At 34.1% G+C, this 18,694-nt stretch overlaps 1 protein-coding gene across 18 annotated transcripts in view; it reads right to left on the bottom strand.

Annotated features, from left to right (window-relative positions):
- Window positions 1–18,694, bottom strand: part of LOC124404940 (probable GPI-anchored adhesin-like protein PGA55) — a 113,888-nt gene that overhangs the window by 35,252 nt on the left and 59,942 nt on the right. For 6 of the 18 annotated variants that reach the window (XM_046879464.1, XM_046879470.1, XM_046879465.1 and 3 more), the window contains exons 3-8: window positions 14,099–15,849; window positions 6,482–6,685; window positions 5,564–5,677; window positions 3,302–3,397; window positions 1,990–2,079; window positions 814–945 (exon numbers count right to left, since the gene is read on the bottom strand). In XM_046879464.1, coding sequence (XP_046735420.1) covers window positions 814–945; window positions 1,990–2,079; window positions 3,302–3,397; window positions 5,564–5,677; window positions 6,482–6,685; window positions 14,099–15,799 — 2,337 coding nt within the window. In that variant the 5' untranslated portion in view covers window positions 15,800–15,849. The remainder of the gene's footprint in view (window positions 1–813; window positions 946–1,989; window positions 2,080–3,301; window positions 3,398–5,563; window positions 5,678–6,481; window positions 6,686–14,098; window positions 15,850–18,694) is intronic. The other 12 variants (XM_046879469.1, XM_046879472.1, XM_046879473.1 and 9 more) reach the window with 9 other exon arrangements.

Below are 18,694 nucleotides of genomic sequence, written 5' to 3'. Positions count from 1 at the left end.
ACGGAAATCAAAATTCTTTCGTGTTTATAATTTTTAATAAAATCGAAAATGCAACGCGATTTATTTCTTAAATTACAGTCTTTAGACGTAACGAACTGTCAAACGATTAAGCATTGGGAATAAAATTTAATTGAGCAACAAATTAATACAAACATACACATTTTAGGAAAATCCTCAAAAATCGATGAAATATTTTATATCACCTCTATTCTTCTACAAAAAATTCATACTCACACCGAAATTTGAAAAGAAATTTGTTAAAACTTTTCAGTGAAAATTTTAATATTTCAGCGCGCAACAAAAATATTTATAAAAACGATCCATCTTCTCATATCATATTTCAAAATGCAAAAACCGAATTTTTTCCCTCACAACGATCTAGAAAATTTTTGTTCAATACTAAAATAAAATCAAATAAGAAATTTCGAATTTCAGTAACACAAGTATTAATTCTCTGTGTAAAAATTACATAATTATTGTAAAATATTCGGAATAAATTTAGAAATTTTTTTGCATTTCTTTGACATTTTACTAGCTAAAACAAAGTAAAAAATTCCGAAAGTTCTCAAATTTTTTCTCAATCATACTTTAAAATGCATAATAATATAACAATATATTGCAGAGAAATCGGATCACTTAAATCATTTCATTAAGATGCATCTACATTTAAAAAAAAATGATCTTCCCCGAAAAAATAGTTTTCTCAATTCGATAAAAGCTGAAAAATTCAGGGAACTTTGTCTCAAATTTACCATCAGCCTCGATTTCTGGGTAAAAAGTGCGGATAAATGGAGATTCTCAGGATTTTCTCACCGTTTGAAAGCCTGGATCGTTAGATAGCAGGTTTTCTTTGGCCAAAGTAATGACGGAATGCGTCGAACCATTTGGTACACTGTGACGTGTTTGATAAAAACGTCGGCCTTCCAGCGCAGTCATGGCTCTCCGCTGATTATCGGTTGGATTGTTATTTTGCGTTGCGGTTATTCATTTTTCAATTTGTTTAGTCGGGCGTGAATTAATTGCGTTTGATGTATTTTTTTTTTTTTGTTTTTTTGTTTTTTTAATGTCGTTTCGGTTTTATTCACGGAATGTTGACGAATGGATGCGGACATGCAAAAATAAAATTGAACGTAAACATGCAGAACGTTTCTACAAAATATATATATATATAATTATAATTAGTTTATAAGACTTAATTTATTTACCTACTTTTTTCTTAACCGTCGACTCGAGTACTTCAATGATCGACTGATTTTGTGTTTTGCTTTTTTGTTTCATTTTTTTTTTTTTTTTGTTTTTTTTTTTGTTTTCGTTAAAACAAATTTGAAAAATTTCTTGCGACTGATTTCATTTTTAAAATGTATATATGTATAAGCAAATTCCGAAGCACTTGGATCTGCAGTTTTTTTTTTTGATCAGTAAAAAATGAATTGAAAATATCATCTGCTTCCGTTTCTTAAAAACTTTTAATTATTCTCGTAAACTGAGAACTTAAATTTTCGATAGTCTTTCAATTCTTCTGAACAATTTCTGACTAGTTGTATTAAGTTGAAGGAATTTTTTTTCTACAAACGTTTCAATTCCCGTCACATGCAGAAAATTAATTTTAGCAGATTGACCGGAAAATTTTCATGTTATCGACAATTTCTATCCAAATACAAGTTGTACGTAATTTTTTCGAAATTTCTTGAAAAATGATATTTAAAAATAAAAAAAATACTCGTGATTTCTGAGATTTTTCTTCGATCACTTGACTCAAAATTATCTTCTGTATCCCCAAAACATTAATAATTTTAAAAAATAGTATTGCTATCAGCTAAAGGCGAATTTATTATAACTACGAACGATTAACTCAAGTCGTAGTAATCTATATATATATATATGCTATTGTATGAAATAATGAATCAACGAGAATACGAGAAATGTTGAATTTTTTGTCAAGAGAATTTTTGAAGAAAGAGGCAAACGAAAAAAAAAAAACGAACAAACCTCATCGTTTTCCGGCATGTCGTGATCCTCTTGAGCAAAGGTATCCACCTCGGCATCACTCATGTTCGACAGGTCACCAAAGCTTCGGCACTGTTAGTAACAAAAACACAGCGTACAAAACACGTATTATTATATTAATTTTATCAGTATTATTAATATTATTATTTGACGCTATTAATTTGAAGCTTTGCAATATAAAGTAACATCAGTGAGAAATTGATTGACATTACTAGCATTGTTATTAATTATTATTAACGATGTATAGTTAATTGATAATAGTATTATATTGGTGTTATACTGTTAATTTATAGCATTAATTTTGCTACTTATAAATAATCACATAGAAATGACCTTATCGTTATGCAAAAGCTGAATTATTGTTTGCAAAAAGTATGAGAAAAAAAAACAAAACTTATGTTCGTTTTTCACAATCGTCGAAGCATCGAATCAACAGCTGCGTTCAATGCTCATTCATCATTCTGTTAAGAATACAATTATACAACCGGTTTTTTTCATTTCAAAAATAAATATCATATATATATACAATTGCTCTGCAAAAAAATCGACGCTTAAATCATTTTCGACAGTGCTTTGTCTGGTGAAAGAATGGTCAAAAAAAATTAGAAGCGGGAGTCCTTTTACTATACATATATATCATTCTTGAAACATTTTTATACGTCAGACATGATTTTTGAAATTTTTTTTTTTTTTTAGATTTTTCGGAACCATTTTACCAAAAGCAATTTATTTTCTTTTTTCTCATCAGCAAAATGAGGAGGAAAATAAATGTCTTGCAAAAAAATTTGAAAAACTTCTCAACAATCTGGTGTGAGATATGAAAATGTTTGAGCAACCATCCATAGTAAAACGACTTCTGCTCTAATTATTTTGAAATTTGTTTTTTTTTTCAGAAATAGCTTAAAAATAGTGACAAGGAAAAATCTTCCCGCTTTGGTTCTAAGCTTAAAAATTTTTATACGTGACGGAAGATATTTCAAAAATTTTTCATATTAATAAATCGTATCGATGAATTTGACGAATTGAATAACATGGTTTTGAAAAATTGTAGAAAATTCGAAACGTGTCAAAAAAAAAAAAAGGAAAAAAAAAAACAGAAGCTAGTGCTTTTCAAAGTGAGAAGAATCATGTAAAAAATTTCGGGCCAAATTCGAGAGGACAAGGAGTGAGTACGTAGGTCAAAATGAGCTGGACTGTTTCATACTTATTTCGTTATCTGTTTGTGTAAATATGTGTTGCACTGTTTACAATCTACATGAATGTATGACATAGCCATTTACTTGTAAATACGTACCAATTGTTTAATGGACACGCCGGTGGCGATGATTTCCTTAACGCTATTCTTCTCCTGCAGTTCGGTTCTATTCGTCTCTGAGACATAGCTTTGTGTCTGCACAGCATGCACAAACAAACAAACACAAACGGAGAAATAGTAAACATAAAATCGTGCAATCGACTGTAGCATGCTTGTATGTGTATGTATGGAGCATTCCATGCCAAATCATCTTGATCATATCAGGTTTAAAAAATCGCTTCTTCACATATGACACTCGTTACTCTGAGATGTAGTAAAAACAATAATAATCTGTAAGAATTCTACTTTCAAGATCAAACCGAGAATCGGATTTCAATTTTTTGAATATTATCCGAGAGAATAAAATTTTTAACATCAGTTATTTCAATGTATAAAATTTGGTAACGAAGATTTCGTTTCTCATGGCGTGTAATTTTTTTTTTAATGAAAAAACAGTTGAATAAATTATTTACTTTTACAATTTTCGCCAATTTAATCATTCATTTATTTATTTTTCTTTTATTTTAGTTGCAAAAGACTATGAGATGTGAAAAGAAATGAAAATAAAAAATTCGAAATAGTCTGGACTACATGCTTCGCGATTCGGCATGGAATGCACCATATGTTAACGTATATGTACAGTTTGACCAGGCGCATGTACTCCGATCATTCAACTGGGATGGCTGCTGATTAATTGACGCTACATTGAGAGGGGACTTGCGGAGTAGAATCTCTAATTGACTTTAATTACCTAGGTTCAATGCTCAATTAAATTGCCTAACTGCCTGTAAATTCTACCCTTGCGATTTTTACCCGTGGAGAGGTTTTTTGTTTTTTTGTTCCCCCCCCCCCCCCCCCCCCCCCCTCAATTTCTGTATCTGAAAAGCAAAGAGAGACGAAGAGAAAATAAAACCCCGTTAAAAATGCTCTGAGGTAAAAGGGGGGTAAAAAACAAAAAATGATCTCTAATAGAAAAATAGGTTTTTGGGCCGAAAATTTCGATTGAAAAAAAAAAAAAAACAAAAATAAGAATCACGAGCGGAATAGAATACGGAGACAAGAGTGAAAAGAAATTGAGTAAAATTATTCGATTATTACAGATTTTTTACTATATAAATATTAAAAATTGCTCTAATGTATTCGTGTAGCTGTATCTTTTATTAACTATTCCAGAAAAATGTTCAATAAATTTTTATAAATTTTCTTGAAAGACGTGAAAGACCTTTTTTTTTTTTTTGTTTCACAGTTTCAACTTTTTTACGAAATATCTGCAAATTTTGTATTAAAATGTAAATTTTCAGACTTGAGGGAAAAAAAAAAAAAAAAAAAAAAAAATTGACAGTTTTCCAAATATTTGAATTGAAATGTATGTTTTTATAATTATCAGAGAGTGGGACATAATGTGATCGTTGATTTAGCATGCCTTGTATTATCATACTTTAAAAGAAACAGTCAGGATTCCTCATTTGCATGCAAACGATGCAAGTTTGTATTCCTTCGTAATCGCTTACAAAGATAATATATTGAGGCTCGTTAAGAACTGGAGAATCTCGCATGCAAGATGATTATTGTCCGAATTAATCGGCGACTGCAATCATTGCTTCAAAGAAAACATTCGGCTTGAAGTTAGGTCAATAATTACAGTAAATGGGGGAACGAATAACAAGTAAGAAGTACTTAGCTTATCTTAAAAGCAATCAAAATTTTTTCCCTCTACTATAACCTTCTGCTTTTTAGTAAAAGTTTTTTATTATACCAGCTTCGTAATTGAATCCGGTGGAAAAGTAATTGCAGAAACCCTACGTTACGATATTATTTATTTATTTATTTATTTGTTTGTTTTTTGTCTTCTCCTTCGTGCTTGTTCCTTTTTTTTTTGTAATTTTTTGACAGAGTTCCTATTATCATCATTATAGCCATTTTTTGAGAAAATCATGAAGATTAGATCAGCGATTTCGAAAGTGTAATTTTATAAAAAATAAAAGACCATTCAATTTTGATATTAAAAAATTGACTATATCAACAAATTATATATGTTTTTGAGTAATATCTGTTAATTTAAATGGATAAATTTCCGAGCAAATCAAAAAACACATCTCTCTTTTACTCCAAGTGGAAAAGAACGGAAGGAAAAAAAAAAAAAAAATAACGAATGAAATGAAAATTGTTAGGGCTTAAATACGTTAATTTCAAATAATATACACGGTGTTTAAATGTAGCATTCACGATGCAGAAAAACCAAACCAAAACGAAAAAACTCACCAAAGTCTTAACGTTGACATTAGACAGCTCGTCTTCGCCTGCAGGCTGCTCAACCTTTTCCGTGTAGGTCGAACTGATTTTTGTACGCATGTTTGAACCGTCTATGTTACCGTTCTAAAAACACACACACTGAGCATGCCGATATATCTAGCTTGGGAAGACAGGGAGGAAGGATTGGTTACATAACGTAATATGAACAACGTGAATTTGTGACGTTTGATGTTTCGTCGTCTGCTGAAATTTAATGCGCATGCGCTACAACTCGGGGGCAATTGTTTGCCAGGGTGACCATCTGTCATAAATTCGACAGTTCTTTGTGCTGAATACAACTGCCGATGAAGACTGTCAAAATTTTTGAGGTTACGTTCGTGACGGTTGCTCACCCTGGATAACAACTGCTATCAGCGCATGCGCGTTAAATTTTGCGCAGTCGTTGGATCATTTAGTCGTTACAAATTCACTCTGTACGTACAACAAGCAAGGATAATAAATAAAAGCGAAATTAAAAAAGAAGTCAAATATCGGAGGAAACCGAGCAGCGAAGCTCAAAAATTGTGAACGATTCGCATGAAATTTTTATGACTAATAAACTTTTTCGAAACGAGTATTTTTCAGCCTGTTTGGACTGATTGTATTCGGCTGGATCCTGGATTTTGGTTACAATCGCGTCGGAAATTGTTGTTTTTAAAAAAACTGAAAAATGTCTAATAGTCGAGAAAATTTTGATGCTACAAATTTTATTTTAATATTAAGCCTAGAAAAATTCAAACAAAGTATATTTACGAGAAATTTTTTTCGCGAAGGCAAAGTTCATTTAATTTCATGTAAATCTCCGTAAATAAATATCAAAAATTTTCAAGCAGCTTTGAAGCCACGCGGATGTACGAAAAAGCGCTCAAAACGATCCGGCAAACTCACCACCGAGATATTTTCCTTCTCAGGATCACTCTTCTTGCTTTTCTTGGTCTTCTTTGTTCGCGGCGTGAGGCCAGTGGAAACATCGGTGTTTGCAACACCTTCGATTTTCTTTTTCTTCGTCTTGGTTGTCTTCGTGCTTTTTCCCGACGTGGTCGAGCTCGTCACGACGGAACTCGTCGTTATCACTTCCTCCCGGCTTTCGATCTGCGAATTCAGATTTCAAAATTACAAAAATCGGTCTCGAAAATATTGTCAATCTTTCAAATTTTCGCAAGACTACCCAGACGATGATTTTCATCCAAAAATCACTTCACCCTACATTTCGATCTCAATTTTTATTAGATCAAAGTACAGTTGCCACATTGCGACAAAATAACGAAATTTCACTGCATGGGATTATATTATTAAGCCCAGTATCTCGTATCAGTCTCGTGTAATTATTTGCGCAATGCGTAAAAATGTGAAGTGAACGTGAGATAAAGATAAGCTGACACCTGCCACAAGTTAAATGGACAACCGACTCTACAGCAGAAATATTATAAAAATCTGCATCACTTTCCGGATTATAAATATTTAAATAATTAATTTTATAAGTGCAATGTGCATGTTTTTTCTGCACACTGTCAGGTTTGGTTTATCGAAGCGTTTCCTGTATTTCCTAATATTTCAAAATTATTGTAATCCCACTTTTTTCATTCTTTTAATTCCTCAAATTGATGGTGTCTCCATATTTTGTGTGTTAAATGTCATCAGATTGCAAGTTTTTTTTCTTTTTTTTTTTTTTTTTTTTTACATATGAAGAGTAAGAAAATACAATGCATTTAACAGCCGATGACATTGATAAATCGATATGATCTATTTGTACACTGTGAGTACTTTTTGTTATCAGTTCTCAAATAATATCGTATTTAAACGTAATATATATACATCTTTCAACACACCACGTGGCCTAGAACCTGTCATGAATTAAATGTACGGTCCAAAAATCTCAAATTTTTGCCTAATTATGATTTGGAATGTCAATAAATTTGAGGAAAAAAAAATTTAGTTGATAAGAATATTCCAGTTCTAGGAGAAACTGCATTTGGATTTCAATTTTGAAACTGTTTATTTGAGCGAGTGAAATATATGGAAATACAAAAAAGACTACAACACAACTCACGTAGGTACTATTGTAAGAGATATACGAGTATACTAATTGACAGCGAAGTTTCTTCACCACTGACAATGAGTAAGCGATAAACTACGCGGTTTGACAGTTGTTAATTGTCAAGTAAAATATAGCTTACCTAATCGCTATCTCGTATAGTGTGGCTGAAACTGTAGGTGAAGCTATATCTGTATTTTATCTATCAATCTAATGCACCCGCAAAAGCTATATTACGTACAGAGTGACCCAGAAAAAGAAAATCGGTCACATTTGAAAACCCGAGTGAAATCTACGAGGTAGTCGATCTTGAAGATTATTGTTTTATTTAATTTTTTGTTTTTTTGATTATTTATTTTTTTGTGAACAGTAAAAGAATGAACTTTTGATTTTGCATTTAAAATCTTCAGAATCGATGAAAAGTAGCAAAATAGAGCTTTTGTTTTTGGTTTCACAATTGGAAAAAAATTTATGGCACAAATTTATAGGTTCGATCGATTTCTTTTTGTAATTCGAGAAGAATCGTTTTGAACTAGGATAAAGTTAAGTAAATAAAATTAGAATAAAGTTATTTATTCGATTGGAAGCTATAATTCATTAATATCAAATGAAAAATAATTTCATCGCCTGTGATTCGATATATTTATTGATTGAAATTGACAAGAAAATTATCGAATTAGTTACAGGATGAAAGATCGTATCGAATTTAACGGTAACCATTAAATTATAAGTTATTGCTTTAGAATCACAAACAAGCTTGTCGCATGCCGGTTTATAACTGGTTTATTGCTTGTATTCAACGCAGTTAAAACATACAGAAACTATTCTATTCACCTTGAAGTGCTACAAAATCTACATTCTAGCTTGTTCAAGATCTGTTTGCAACGATTTTTGATACAATATATGGTATTTTCGAAGCGACATTCACTGCATCACTGAATCGTCCTATAATCCCATTGACGCGATGTAGCAGTCCTACCCTTACCGACCGAGCGAACTAATCCGTTTTCTTCCTGTATTAAATAAACAAACTAAAGTAATGGGTTAAAATTTCGACGGTTCATAGCTCTTTTTGTCACGCAATCGAGGAAGGTTACTCGTATTCCAAAATTAGTGAAAAAAAATGTGTGGTTTTTGGAAACGTATGTATCGTTATTATTCCCACTTTTCCCACATTTCAGGAGCAAAAAAGTGCATATTTGAGAAACTTTCTGTAAGAGGGAAAAGAATTAGGAGTAAAATGAGCCAACGTGTGACTGTTTTCATGCAATATTGAGGCCGCTAGATGAAAACTAGTGATTAGAATAATTTCGTGAATAAAAGATGCTCTCGCGATCAGCTGGGCGCACGGTCGGTACGGCAGAGCGTTCCTTGGTTGGAATGTTCCTTGGTTGGAATGTTCCTTGGTTGGAATGCTCGGGCATGCGCTCAACTAATCGCGAGAGCATCTATTATTCACGAAATTATAAAATTATTCTAATCACTAGTTTTCATCTAGCGGCCTCAATATTGCATGAAAACAGTCTCGCGGTGGCTCATTTCACTCCTAATTCTTTTCGCTGTTGCGAAAAGTTCCTCAAATATGCACTTTTTTGCTTCTGAAATGCGGGAAATGTGGGAATAATAGCGATACGTGTTCAAAAACCACAGATTTTTTTTTTTACGAATTTCGGAATATGAGTAACCTTTCTTGATTTCGCGACAAAATAGCTATGCACCGTCGAAATTTCAACCCATTTCGTTCGTTTGTTTATTTAATATAGGAAGAAAATTGATGAGTTCGCTCGGTCGGTAAACGTGGGACTGCTACATCGCGTTAAATATGCTTTCTATCACCAATTCGCAAACTATTCGTGAATTGAGTTACCCTGATTTGTATTGTTTCGTACGACGTTTTTTTTTGATACTTTCAAATTTTAGTTACAGATCAACGGATTAAATTTATTCAAAATATGATTACTTATTTTAATATCGCTACCGCAACGACAATCGGGAGTACAAATTGAAACTCAAGCTGACTGACCATGACCTGAACTTAATCGAAAACGTTTCTTCTTAGTGTGAAAAAAATGAGGGACCTCAATTTACAGCACTGAAAGTTCAGTTGTTAATATAAATTTGCAAGCATTACAAAGTGTTGGATAAAGAAAATTAATATTCTGTAATTTAAAACCTACAAATAAATCGAATGCTGATAATTCTTATCATAAAATTATCCCTTCGGTTCTTACTAAAAATAGTATAAAGTACGTACGATGTGTTCAAATTTGTTGATAACCGATCTTATTCCGTGCAAAATTTCAAAAAAATTTCAGAAAATGTTTATACGAACAAAATCAGCGGAAACCCTGCATGTAAATTGAACGAAAGTTACGTTTCAATATAAGTAATGTAAATGCTATGCCATTATTGATAATCTTGGTATTATTTTCATTTCAACACTAACAATAAAATAATTAGCAATCGTTCTTACGAAGGCAATAAAATCCGTAGAATTTTTCCACTATTTTGCTGATTCAATGCCTCTCAACAACTCACCTATAAAAGCGAAACTGTACAGAAACAATCCTACAAAACGATAAAAAATAAAACTGAAGAACCGTAATGGCGATTAACAGCAACTGCACGAGCATAACATCCTGTATCTCTTGCACAATCCATTACGAACTCTCTGCTTTCACCAACATTATACTAAATAGAACCGTATCAACAATACAAAAAAAAAACCCGTAAATAGTCACACCATTTTACAATAACAAATTAAATAATTCTGCATCACTGGTAGCTCAAATAATCAAATTATAGCGTATAAAATATAACCAATTTACGATTTGTCTATATAACACCCGAAGTCCGTGGATAAACAATTACGTTTATTTAATAATTAAAAATCAGCAACTCATCTCGATCACCATCATCGACAACTCGAGATCTATACGTTGTAAAACGAAACGGAAACAAGGGTAAAACTTGTCGAACGGAATTTTCAACAACTTGTACATACACATAAATATATATACATATATATCAATCGTGCCGCGATTTTGACCGGGAATCACAGAGCGCAACGTGTTACCTGGACCCGGTTTACACTGACGGTACGTGGGGCACGAAACTCGCGAGACCCAACGCTCGAGGAGCGGTAGGGGGGGGAAGAGGGGGGGGGGGCAGAGGCCCTCGTCGTTCCACGTCACGAGTCACCCGACCGATTAAAACTGTGCTGAACCTGCGCGTCTTGTGGTGCGCTGTTAATGACGTGACCTGATTGGTCATCTTTGCTTCTTTCACTTGTTCTTGTCGTTTTGGTTCTTTTTTTTTTTCTTTCTTTTTTTATTGGAATAAAGCCTAACAGTGAGTACACTCGTATTGATGACAGTTGGACACTTGGACCGTTTAACTAACCCATTCGCTTTTTTGTATGTACACTGTAATGTACAGAATCTTGATAATTTCGTTTGTTAAATTACGATTTTTTTTTAGATATACCGGATGTTAAATAATTGTGGAGTGTATGTGGAATAGGGGTGGAATTTTTTTGACGAGTCGATTGCCGCTATTTGTTTTACAGAATTATTATAACGTTGCTGGAAGAAGGGGAATTTTGAAGAAAAAGGAACTGAATTTCTGAAACGTGTCTGGAACATTTGAAAATTGTACAAGAAATTTTTCTTTGATCAGATTAAGGCATTTTGAGTTGATGTTTTTGTTTCAAAGTGAACGGATTGATTTATTATTAGTAATTTTATTAGGTAATGCAACGTAAGGGTTCTTTAAATGTATACCCACGTGTTAACAGTAAGATTAGGTAAAAATGAAACCGATACAGCGCGCCTCGGAAATGAGAACTTAAAAACTATTTCATCAAAACTATTACCTAGAATATTGTTTATTTATTTTTTTTTGTTTCATTCGAAACGACGGGAAAGGGAGATGCAATTTCGAAGATGTTATATTGAAGGTCATTTGCATCATTGACATTTTTTTGCTCTTACACCGGTATTATATTCTTCCCTTTGATTTTAATAATATTTAATGATATCTATTTTTACCAGGTACGATGTTATTCGTCGGAATAATTTTACTATATTGCAGGTTAGGTCATAATGTTGGGCTTTATTATTATTATTATTATTTAGGGCTGAAATGGGAGACGGGATCGTTGATTGGCTTATTGCTGACGATCTAAGAATGGAGTATCTGGTACATTTGTCATGCCGAAAAGCTTCGCTACTAGAAAAAACAAAAAAGACGAAAAAATTTTCTTTGAGGTTGGAGTATGTTTTATCATATGAGTAAATCGTTTCTATAGTTGCATGACAATCAAATTAGGATAAATAATTAGAACTAAAAATTCATAATGGACTGCGAAACTTTGGTGTAAAGGTCGAATGTTGATTGTTTATAAGGACTAATTCGCTCCACCATTTGAATCAAAAGTTAATGTAAGAGGAAAAACCGTTGGACGTAAAAAACGTATGTCTGTCTTTGCGAAAAGATTTTATAATGAGTTTCATTTTCGAATGCACAGTCATTGACGCTAATAATAATAATAATAATAATAACAACAATGGAGACTTGATAAACGGTTTCTTTTTTCTAAATTTCATTACTTAACTTTCAACTCTGACAGTTTGGCCGATTCGTCTTTAATGAATCAGGGATTTTAAGCACAAGTTTAGATTGTCAAACAGTGTAGGCGGCTGCAGCCCTGCAGCGTCGCGTCGTTGGAGAAAGTGAGAAACGAGCACATACCAAAAGTGTCCAGATCTCACAATCGCTATGCGTGGGTGTAGGTGACGCAATGCTATTTTTTTTTTCTCGATGTGCATTACAGAGCGAAGAACATTTAAGCGAGTGTCTAAATGTGATTAAATATTGTGCGACTGATTTCTTGTGTGGGATATTAATTATCTGGAAATTTTAATGTTTATTATTTATTTGAATTATAATTGTAATAAAATCGGAGGTGAAAGTTCGAGCAATGGTTTAGTTTTTTGGTATCTATTTCAAAGCAATGGCGGATGGTTCAAGTTACCGATTCTCTATTCACCAGACTACTTTAGCAACGTGAATGGAGTCAATCGATTGCCTACGAAATTTTCCGAAGCCCGTCCAATATTATTGTACTGCGCTAATGGATTCGCGTTTCGAATTTCAGAATCTTGTTTAAACAGGCGGTAATTTGACGACCGTTTTCTCTCATCGTCAGTCGAGACGTTGAACGTATCACTTCTCCGAAAGACTGCGAGGAAATTTGATGAGAGAAGCACGAACAAGAAATTGAAAATTTTATTATTCTTATATATATATTGGCTCAAACGCTAAACTACGTAGTAAAAAAAATTTCGTTGATAAAAATGACACGTGATTACAGGTGAAATTTCAGCTTGTAAAAGGTGCACAGATTTTTTATAAAACTTGTTTTCTTTCACTTCGTTTCCCCTAAATGGTCAAAGTTTCGAAAGTTGTCGATACTGTGACGTTCGCTCGTCTATTTATACTAATTTTTACAATATTGGAACAGATATTTAATTTCTACACCCGTTTTTGATGAACATAAAAATTGTTGGTTCAAGTTACTCAGACTACATATTTTCACCTAGGCGATCTGCAAATGATTAGCTGCAATTTGTTTGAAATTAGATAAAAAAAAAAAAAACGTGTCAAAAATTTGATAAGAATGATTGTTGAAAATGCTTCAACGATCGTGGAGAAAAATATTTGAAAATGGATTTCAAAAACTGTAGAAAGAGTTACATTTTTTCATAACCAAACACTCAATTTTTCGAAAGTAATACTTCTTGAAAGATTTATTTATGTACCGAATTATTAGAAACAATAATTTGAGAATTTTCAATACGAAGATTTTTTAGACAAATTAGAAACATGTGAATAGAATTCGTTGAATTTTAAGAGCAAATACAGAATTCAAAGAGGATCAAAGCATGGAGATTCATTTTAGTCAATTTAAAAAATAGCAAAAGAAATCACTGAATTTCGTCGAAACAATTCAAGGCTTTAAAAAATTTACCTGAAAAATGCTTTCTACTATTTTTCGAATAATTTTTTTTATAGTTCTCCAGTTAATATCTATACCAGGATATAAAATTACGCTGGAAGAAAATTGCAGAGACCTTTTGAAAAGTGAGATCTAAGAATGCAAGTTTGAGGTGATGTGACGAAAAATGGATTGGAAAAAAAAAAAAAAATAATAACCACTTTGAAATTTTACGGTGACCTCCAAAATTGAAATGTGTTCTACTTCATTATGGATTACTGAATTTCATACAATCCAAAATTAGTAAAATACCATGTTCTTTTCTAAAAATTCCTACCGTCAAGTGAACATCACGAATTTCAACAGCGGATCAGAATCCTGGATCCGTAAATACTAAAACAACGACATGAAAAAACCACAAATGATATTGGATGAGGAATTAGTAATACAAAATAAAAACAACAACACTTACATGAACATCACACTTGTTAGAGACATCGCTTATTTCGTCATCAGGAGTAGCTAAAGGAGCAAGCTGCTGAAGGTCAACCTGAGCGTTCAAACCGTCTGCAAGGTTAGTGAGAGCGAGGTTAGATCCATCGGAGCCGATTTGAGCGCCATCTTCTGGGTTCGGGGTTTCAGTCGTCGCCTGTTCAACCGTCGTCCAGGACTCGAATTCCTGTTCACCATGAACAGGAGCCTCGCTGAAGCAATTCTCAGCGTATTTACTCTCGGTGAAAAGACGAGGCGACTCGTTATCTGAAGAAGAAGTTTTTTCCGTTGCCTGGATAACCTCGACTGTAGTGTCCTTCGTCCTCGTCGGTACCTCCTGAACAACTTCAGTGATGGTGAAAGCCGGGATTGTCTGATCAGCTTCCAAAAGTTTGTCTTCACCGATGTTCCGACCATGATCCTGGGTTTCCTGCTCTTCCATTTCCCGCAGGACCTTTCGCTCAAACTCCAAGAAGTCACGAGTGCTCGATATCTCAAAGGACTCGGACCTCTCCACGTGCAGATCCGACGACTTAGATATTATCTCTTGAACCAGTTCTTCGGCCGCAGCCTTGACCGCCTTCCTCATGGCTTCTTCGGGGTCCTCAAGTGTCTCAACCTCGTTTCCAACCTCCTGAAGAGTCTCTTGCTCCGACGAAATTTCATCCGTTATCAAATCGGCCTGAGAATCTTTAACGGGTACGATCAAGTCAGGATCCGTAATTATCGTCGTGTTTCCTGGATAGCACGATAGAAGATCGACGGTCACATTCTGATCCCGAGAGGCTAAAGAATCGACGTCCGATCCAAGCTGCGGCAAACTTTCGTCAAAGTTGTCCGAGAACTGACCAATCTGCATCGTGTCCCCGGAGGATTCCGGGTTCGACCAAGTGTCGAGTAGCTCGTTGGTCCTGGATGAGGAGTCCTTGGACTCCGTATTGAGGCGACAGCATTCATCGGTCCTCTGGGAATCGGCTGGTTCTTCTCTGTCGGTTTCATCCATCGTCGGCATCAACTGCTCGACGTCGAGCTCCTGGTGATCATCGTTGGCCTGTTGGTAGAGGTTGTCTTGTGTCACGTTGGCGTTTGACTGTCCGGATATGTCTGCGACAGTCGTTTCTTCGGCTTCTACCGATTGGCCGATATTCGTTCCCGCGATTTCTTTGTTTGTCCGGGCTTCGCTCAACTCCTTGAACTGAAACTCTGACGGAAACGTTCCGTTTTCATTGACTCGTCTGGCCTCGGTAAGGTGTTGGTGGTTCATCTCGGCGATTATGAACTCCGAGTTTACGTCCCGAGGACTCGCCCTGGGCTCAAGGACTATCTTGGTTATCTCCGGTTGACCACCTTCGATGTAATCTGTCGCCTCGAAACCGGCGTCGTCGTCGTCGTTGTCACCGGTTTCCACCATTTCTGTCGTCGAGGATATTCTCAGGGCCAGTTCGCTCTCTATAAGCTCCTGCAGGCTCTTATCGTCCATGTTGATGTCGTTCGTCTTGACGCACTCGTTGTTTGCCAGGATTAACTCTTCCTCGGACAGTGTGATTAGTTGGTTGTTACTGCAGGGTGTTATGCAGGTTTCTAAGTCTAGCAAACCGTTGTTAGAACTAACACCGCACGCTTCACTCGTTTTTTTACTACTTACTACATTTATCGACTTCTTTGACGCCACCTCCGCCATTTCTTGATTATTTTACTTTTTTATCCTTCCGCTTTGTCTCTCTTCGATATCTGAAACACAAGTAATTCGCAATTAGCCTTGATGTTTTTCGCATTTTTTTAACACAAAAATTATTCTGTTAATCACGAAATTACAACAGTCTTTAAGTCATACTTAATGACTGTTCATTTCCTGAGTTATTCGAACAGTTCAAATCGATTGAATCGATCGATTTACACCTCCAAATATCGATTTTATTTGATATAAAAAAACGCGACATCTTTAAGAATTTATTTCGACAAGTAAATTTTATTTCATTTGTGTAATAATTTGTTCTAATGAATGAAAATTATTGGAATAAATACAAACGGAACATTTGTTGATTAAATTTTATGACTCGACTCGCACATTTTTTCATTCATAAAATTTTCCGCGTTTTTATTTTCCAGCTTATCGAATTTAAAAATTTGAAATAATTTCCAGAAAGCTTTTTCAATATCGGAGTCAGAAAGTAGACAGAGTTTAAAAAATTCCGTGGGTTGAACGGCAAGAAAGTGTTGGTTGAGTTTACGGAGAGCGACTAAATCCGATCCGGACGTTTTTCAATATCGGCAGCGCGGAATCTCTCCCAGAAGTTTTAAATCAGAGAAGATATTGGCATGCCTGCAGTCTGAGAGCTTCGTAAATGTATGGATATTTCATCGACTGACGCATGGCTGCCGCGAAAACGTCGGAAAAGTCGAGAAAAACGTCCAAAGATGCGAGAAAAGTAAAGCGACTTAGGAGTCTAGACGACGGAGAGTAAGAAAAGTTTTATTTTCATAAATGGGAAAAAAACTTATCGGATTCAAGAAAATAAGGCGCTGCTTAAATTCCTTATCTTTATGAAATCCAACATTTTCAAAAAAAAAATTCGACCTTATCGCGTCTTTTTTTTTTTTTTAACTACAGAGTTACTATTTATTTATTTACACAATGTAGGTATATAGAAACGAATGAATTGCTAACTTTCAACAAAACATTTTCAAGAATGCCTCATATTCTTTATTATACATACAGCTGCGGTCTTTGTCGAGGTATTTGGATTATCACAGACGGTAAATATTGTTCCTGCCTATCTGTACAGATTAACAAAGCCCGGTAGTCAGTGTCAGTTGAACACCGGAAATACGGAGACTTACGACTAGAAATCAAACATGTGATGCTAGAAAGTCCGACGGGGTTGACGGGATTCTTAGATTATGCAATCTTGAATTATAAGAGCGGATTCGGTATGGAAGTAAAAATAAAACAAAACAATCAATTTTACTTTTTATCGATATCTAAATAATTGTCAGATATTCAATGAATTATGACTAAATGAATTTCGTAATTATGAATGCTTTAATGACTTAACAACGCCGGATTATTTCTCTCAGTACGATCTATAAATCCGTTAAAAAAAAAGATTTACAAAATATTCCACTAAGGAACTTTATGCAATTACCTTAAATAAAAAAAAAAAATAAAAAAAAAAATGCAATTCATTACTGAATTGTAAGAAATGTTTTTATAGATTCTCAGTTCGATGTAACAAAGATTAACAAATCACGTAAAATCGCATGAAAAACATACAATGAATCACTTGATCGATAAATCAAGGTTCAACACAAGGTTTATCACATCTTTGTATTAAATTAATTACGAGATGAATCTAACGGTAAAAAACATTAGCCATGATGAGATTTTTCCAACGACTTTGAATCCAGTTTTAATGTTATGTCCCGCCAGATAATCAGGACCGGTTTATTTTTGTTACAGTTTTGCAATCAGCGCAGGGAGTGTAATTACTTGCACACGTATAAGGCATTCTGCAAGAAATAGACCATTTTTATGTTGATAAGGTCTTGACACCAAAAACCGAAAAAAGAAATTCCTCAAATATTATGACTCGAGAGAATACATGAAGGTGGAAAAAAAATCTGGAGTTAAATTTTTAGTTAGCTCTGAAATGAGATATTATCAAGCAAAATTGGACAAATTAAACGAAACCAATTATTGCCCCCGATCACTCGACTATTTGGTAAAAAATTTACGGTTTCTAATTTTCTTCATTACCGAGGAAAAGAAGTTTTCAGAAAATGCTCGTGAGAATTCAATTCAGCAACTCTCATCAAATTTCATTTTTTACTTTTTAACCGTACAGTCCACATGTCTCATCCCTAAAATTCAGCGTCCAAAAGTTTTTTTTTCTTCATTCTTATCAAGTAAAAATTTTGCAAACTGTAAAATGAACTTTTCAACTCTGACATAAAATCAGTATATATCGATACTTTTTTCGTTTTATCGATTTCGAGGTTGAATAATCACCTTAAAACTCGATCCACAAATGACTACTAATTAAACTGTACGCGATGAGTATTAGTTTTCAAATCTGATCTGTAGAGGTATATAAGGAGCGAACGGACTGCAATTTGCGATTGCATCAACGAGACGAAACGGCAGTGACACATTTTCCGCAAAAGGAATCGGATCTATATTAGAATCCGTATAATAGCGCCTAGATCCATCGGTCTTACCATTCAATTACACGCCTTCGGCTTATATCATCAACGTGCGTGACTTCGACTCGTCGTTTTCTCGGTACTTCGCTCCGATTACGGCTGATATCGGTGTTATATCTTCTTGACATATTACCGACAATTTATACACGTATAAACCATACGTGAAGCAGCGACGCGATTTCAATTTTTTTTTTTTTTTTTATTTTTAATCAAATTAAAACGTCAACATCTTTTTAAGAAAAATCTTTCACGTATTAAAAAACAATTTCTAGCTATTATGCCTATTATATTACCTCCATTTCCGGGCGTGAAATTATTTGACAAACATCCATAAAAAAAAAAAAATAAAAAAAAAAAGAAGAAACAAAAAAGA

This window comes from Diprion similis, chromosome 3, assembly GCF_021155765.1.
Source record: "Diprion similis isolate iyDipSimi1 chromosome 3, iyDipSimi1.1, whole genome shotgun sequence".
Taxonomy (NCBI): Eukaryota; Metazoa; Arthropoda; class Insecta; order Hymenoptera; family Diprionidae; genus Diprion; species Diprion similis.
The sequence above is the reverse complement of the archived record's forward strand: the minus strand, read 5'-3'. Positions and strand labels throughout refer to the sequence as shown.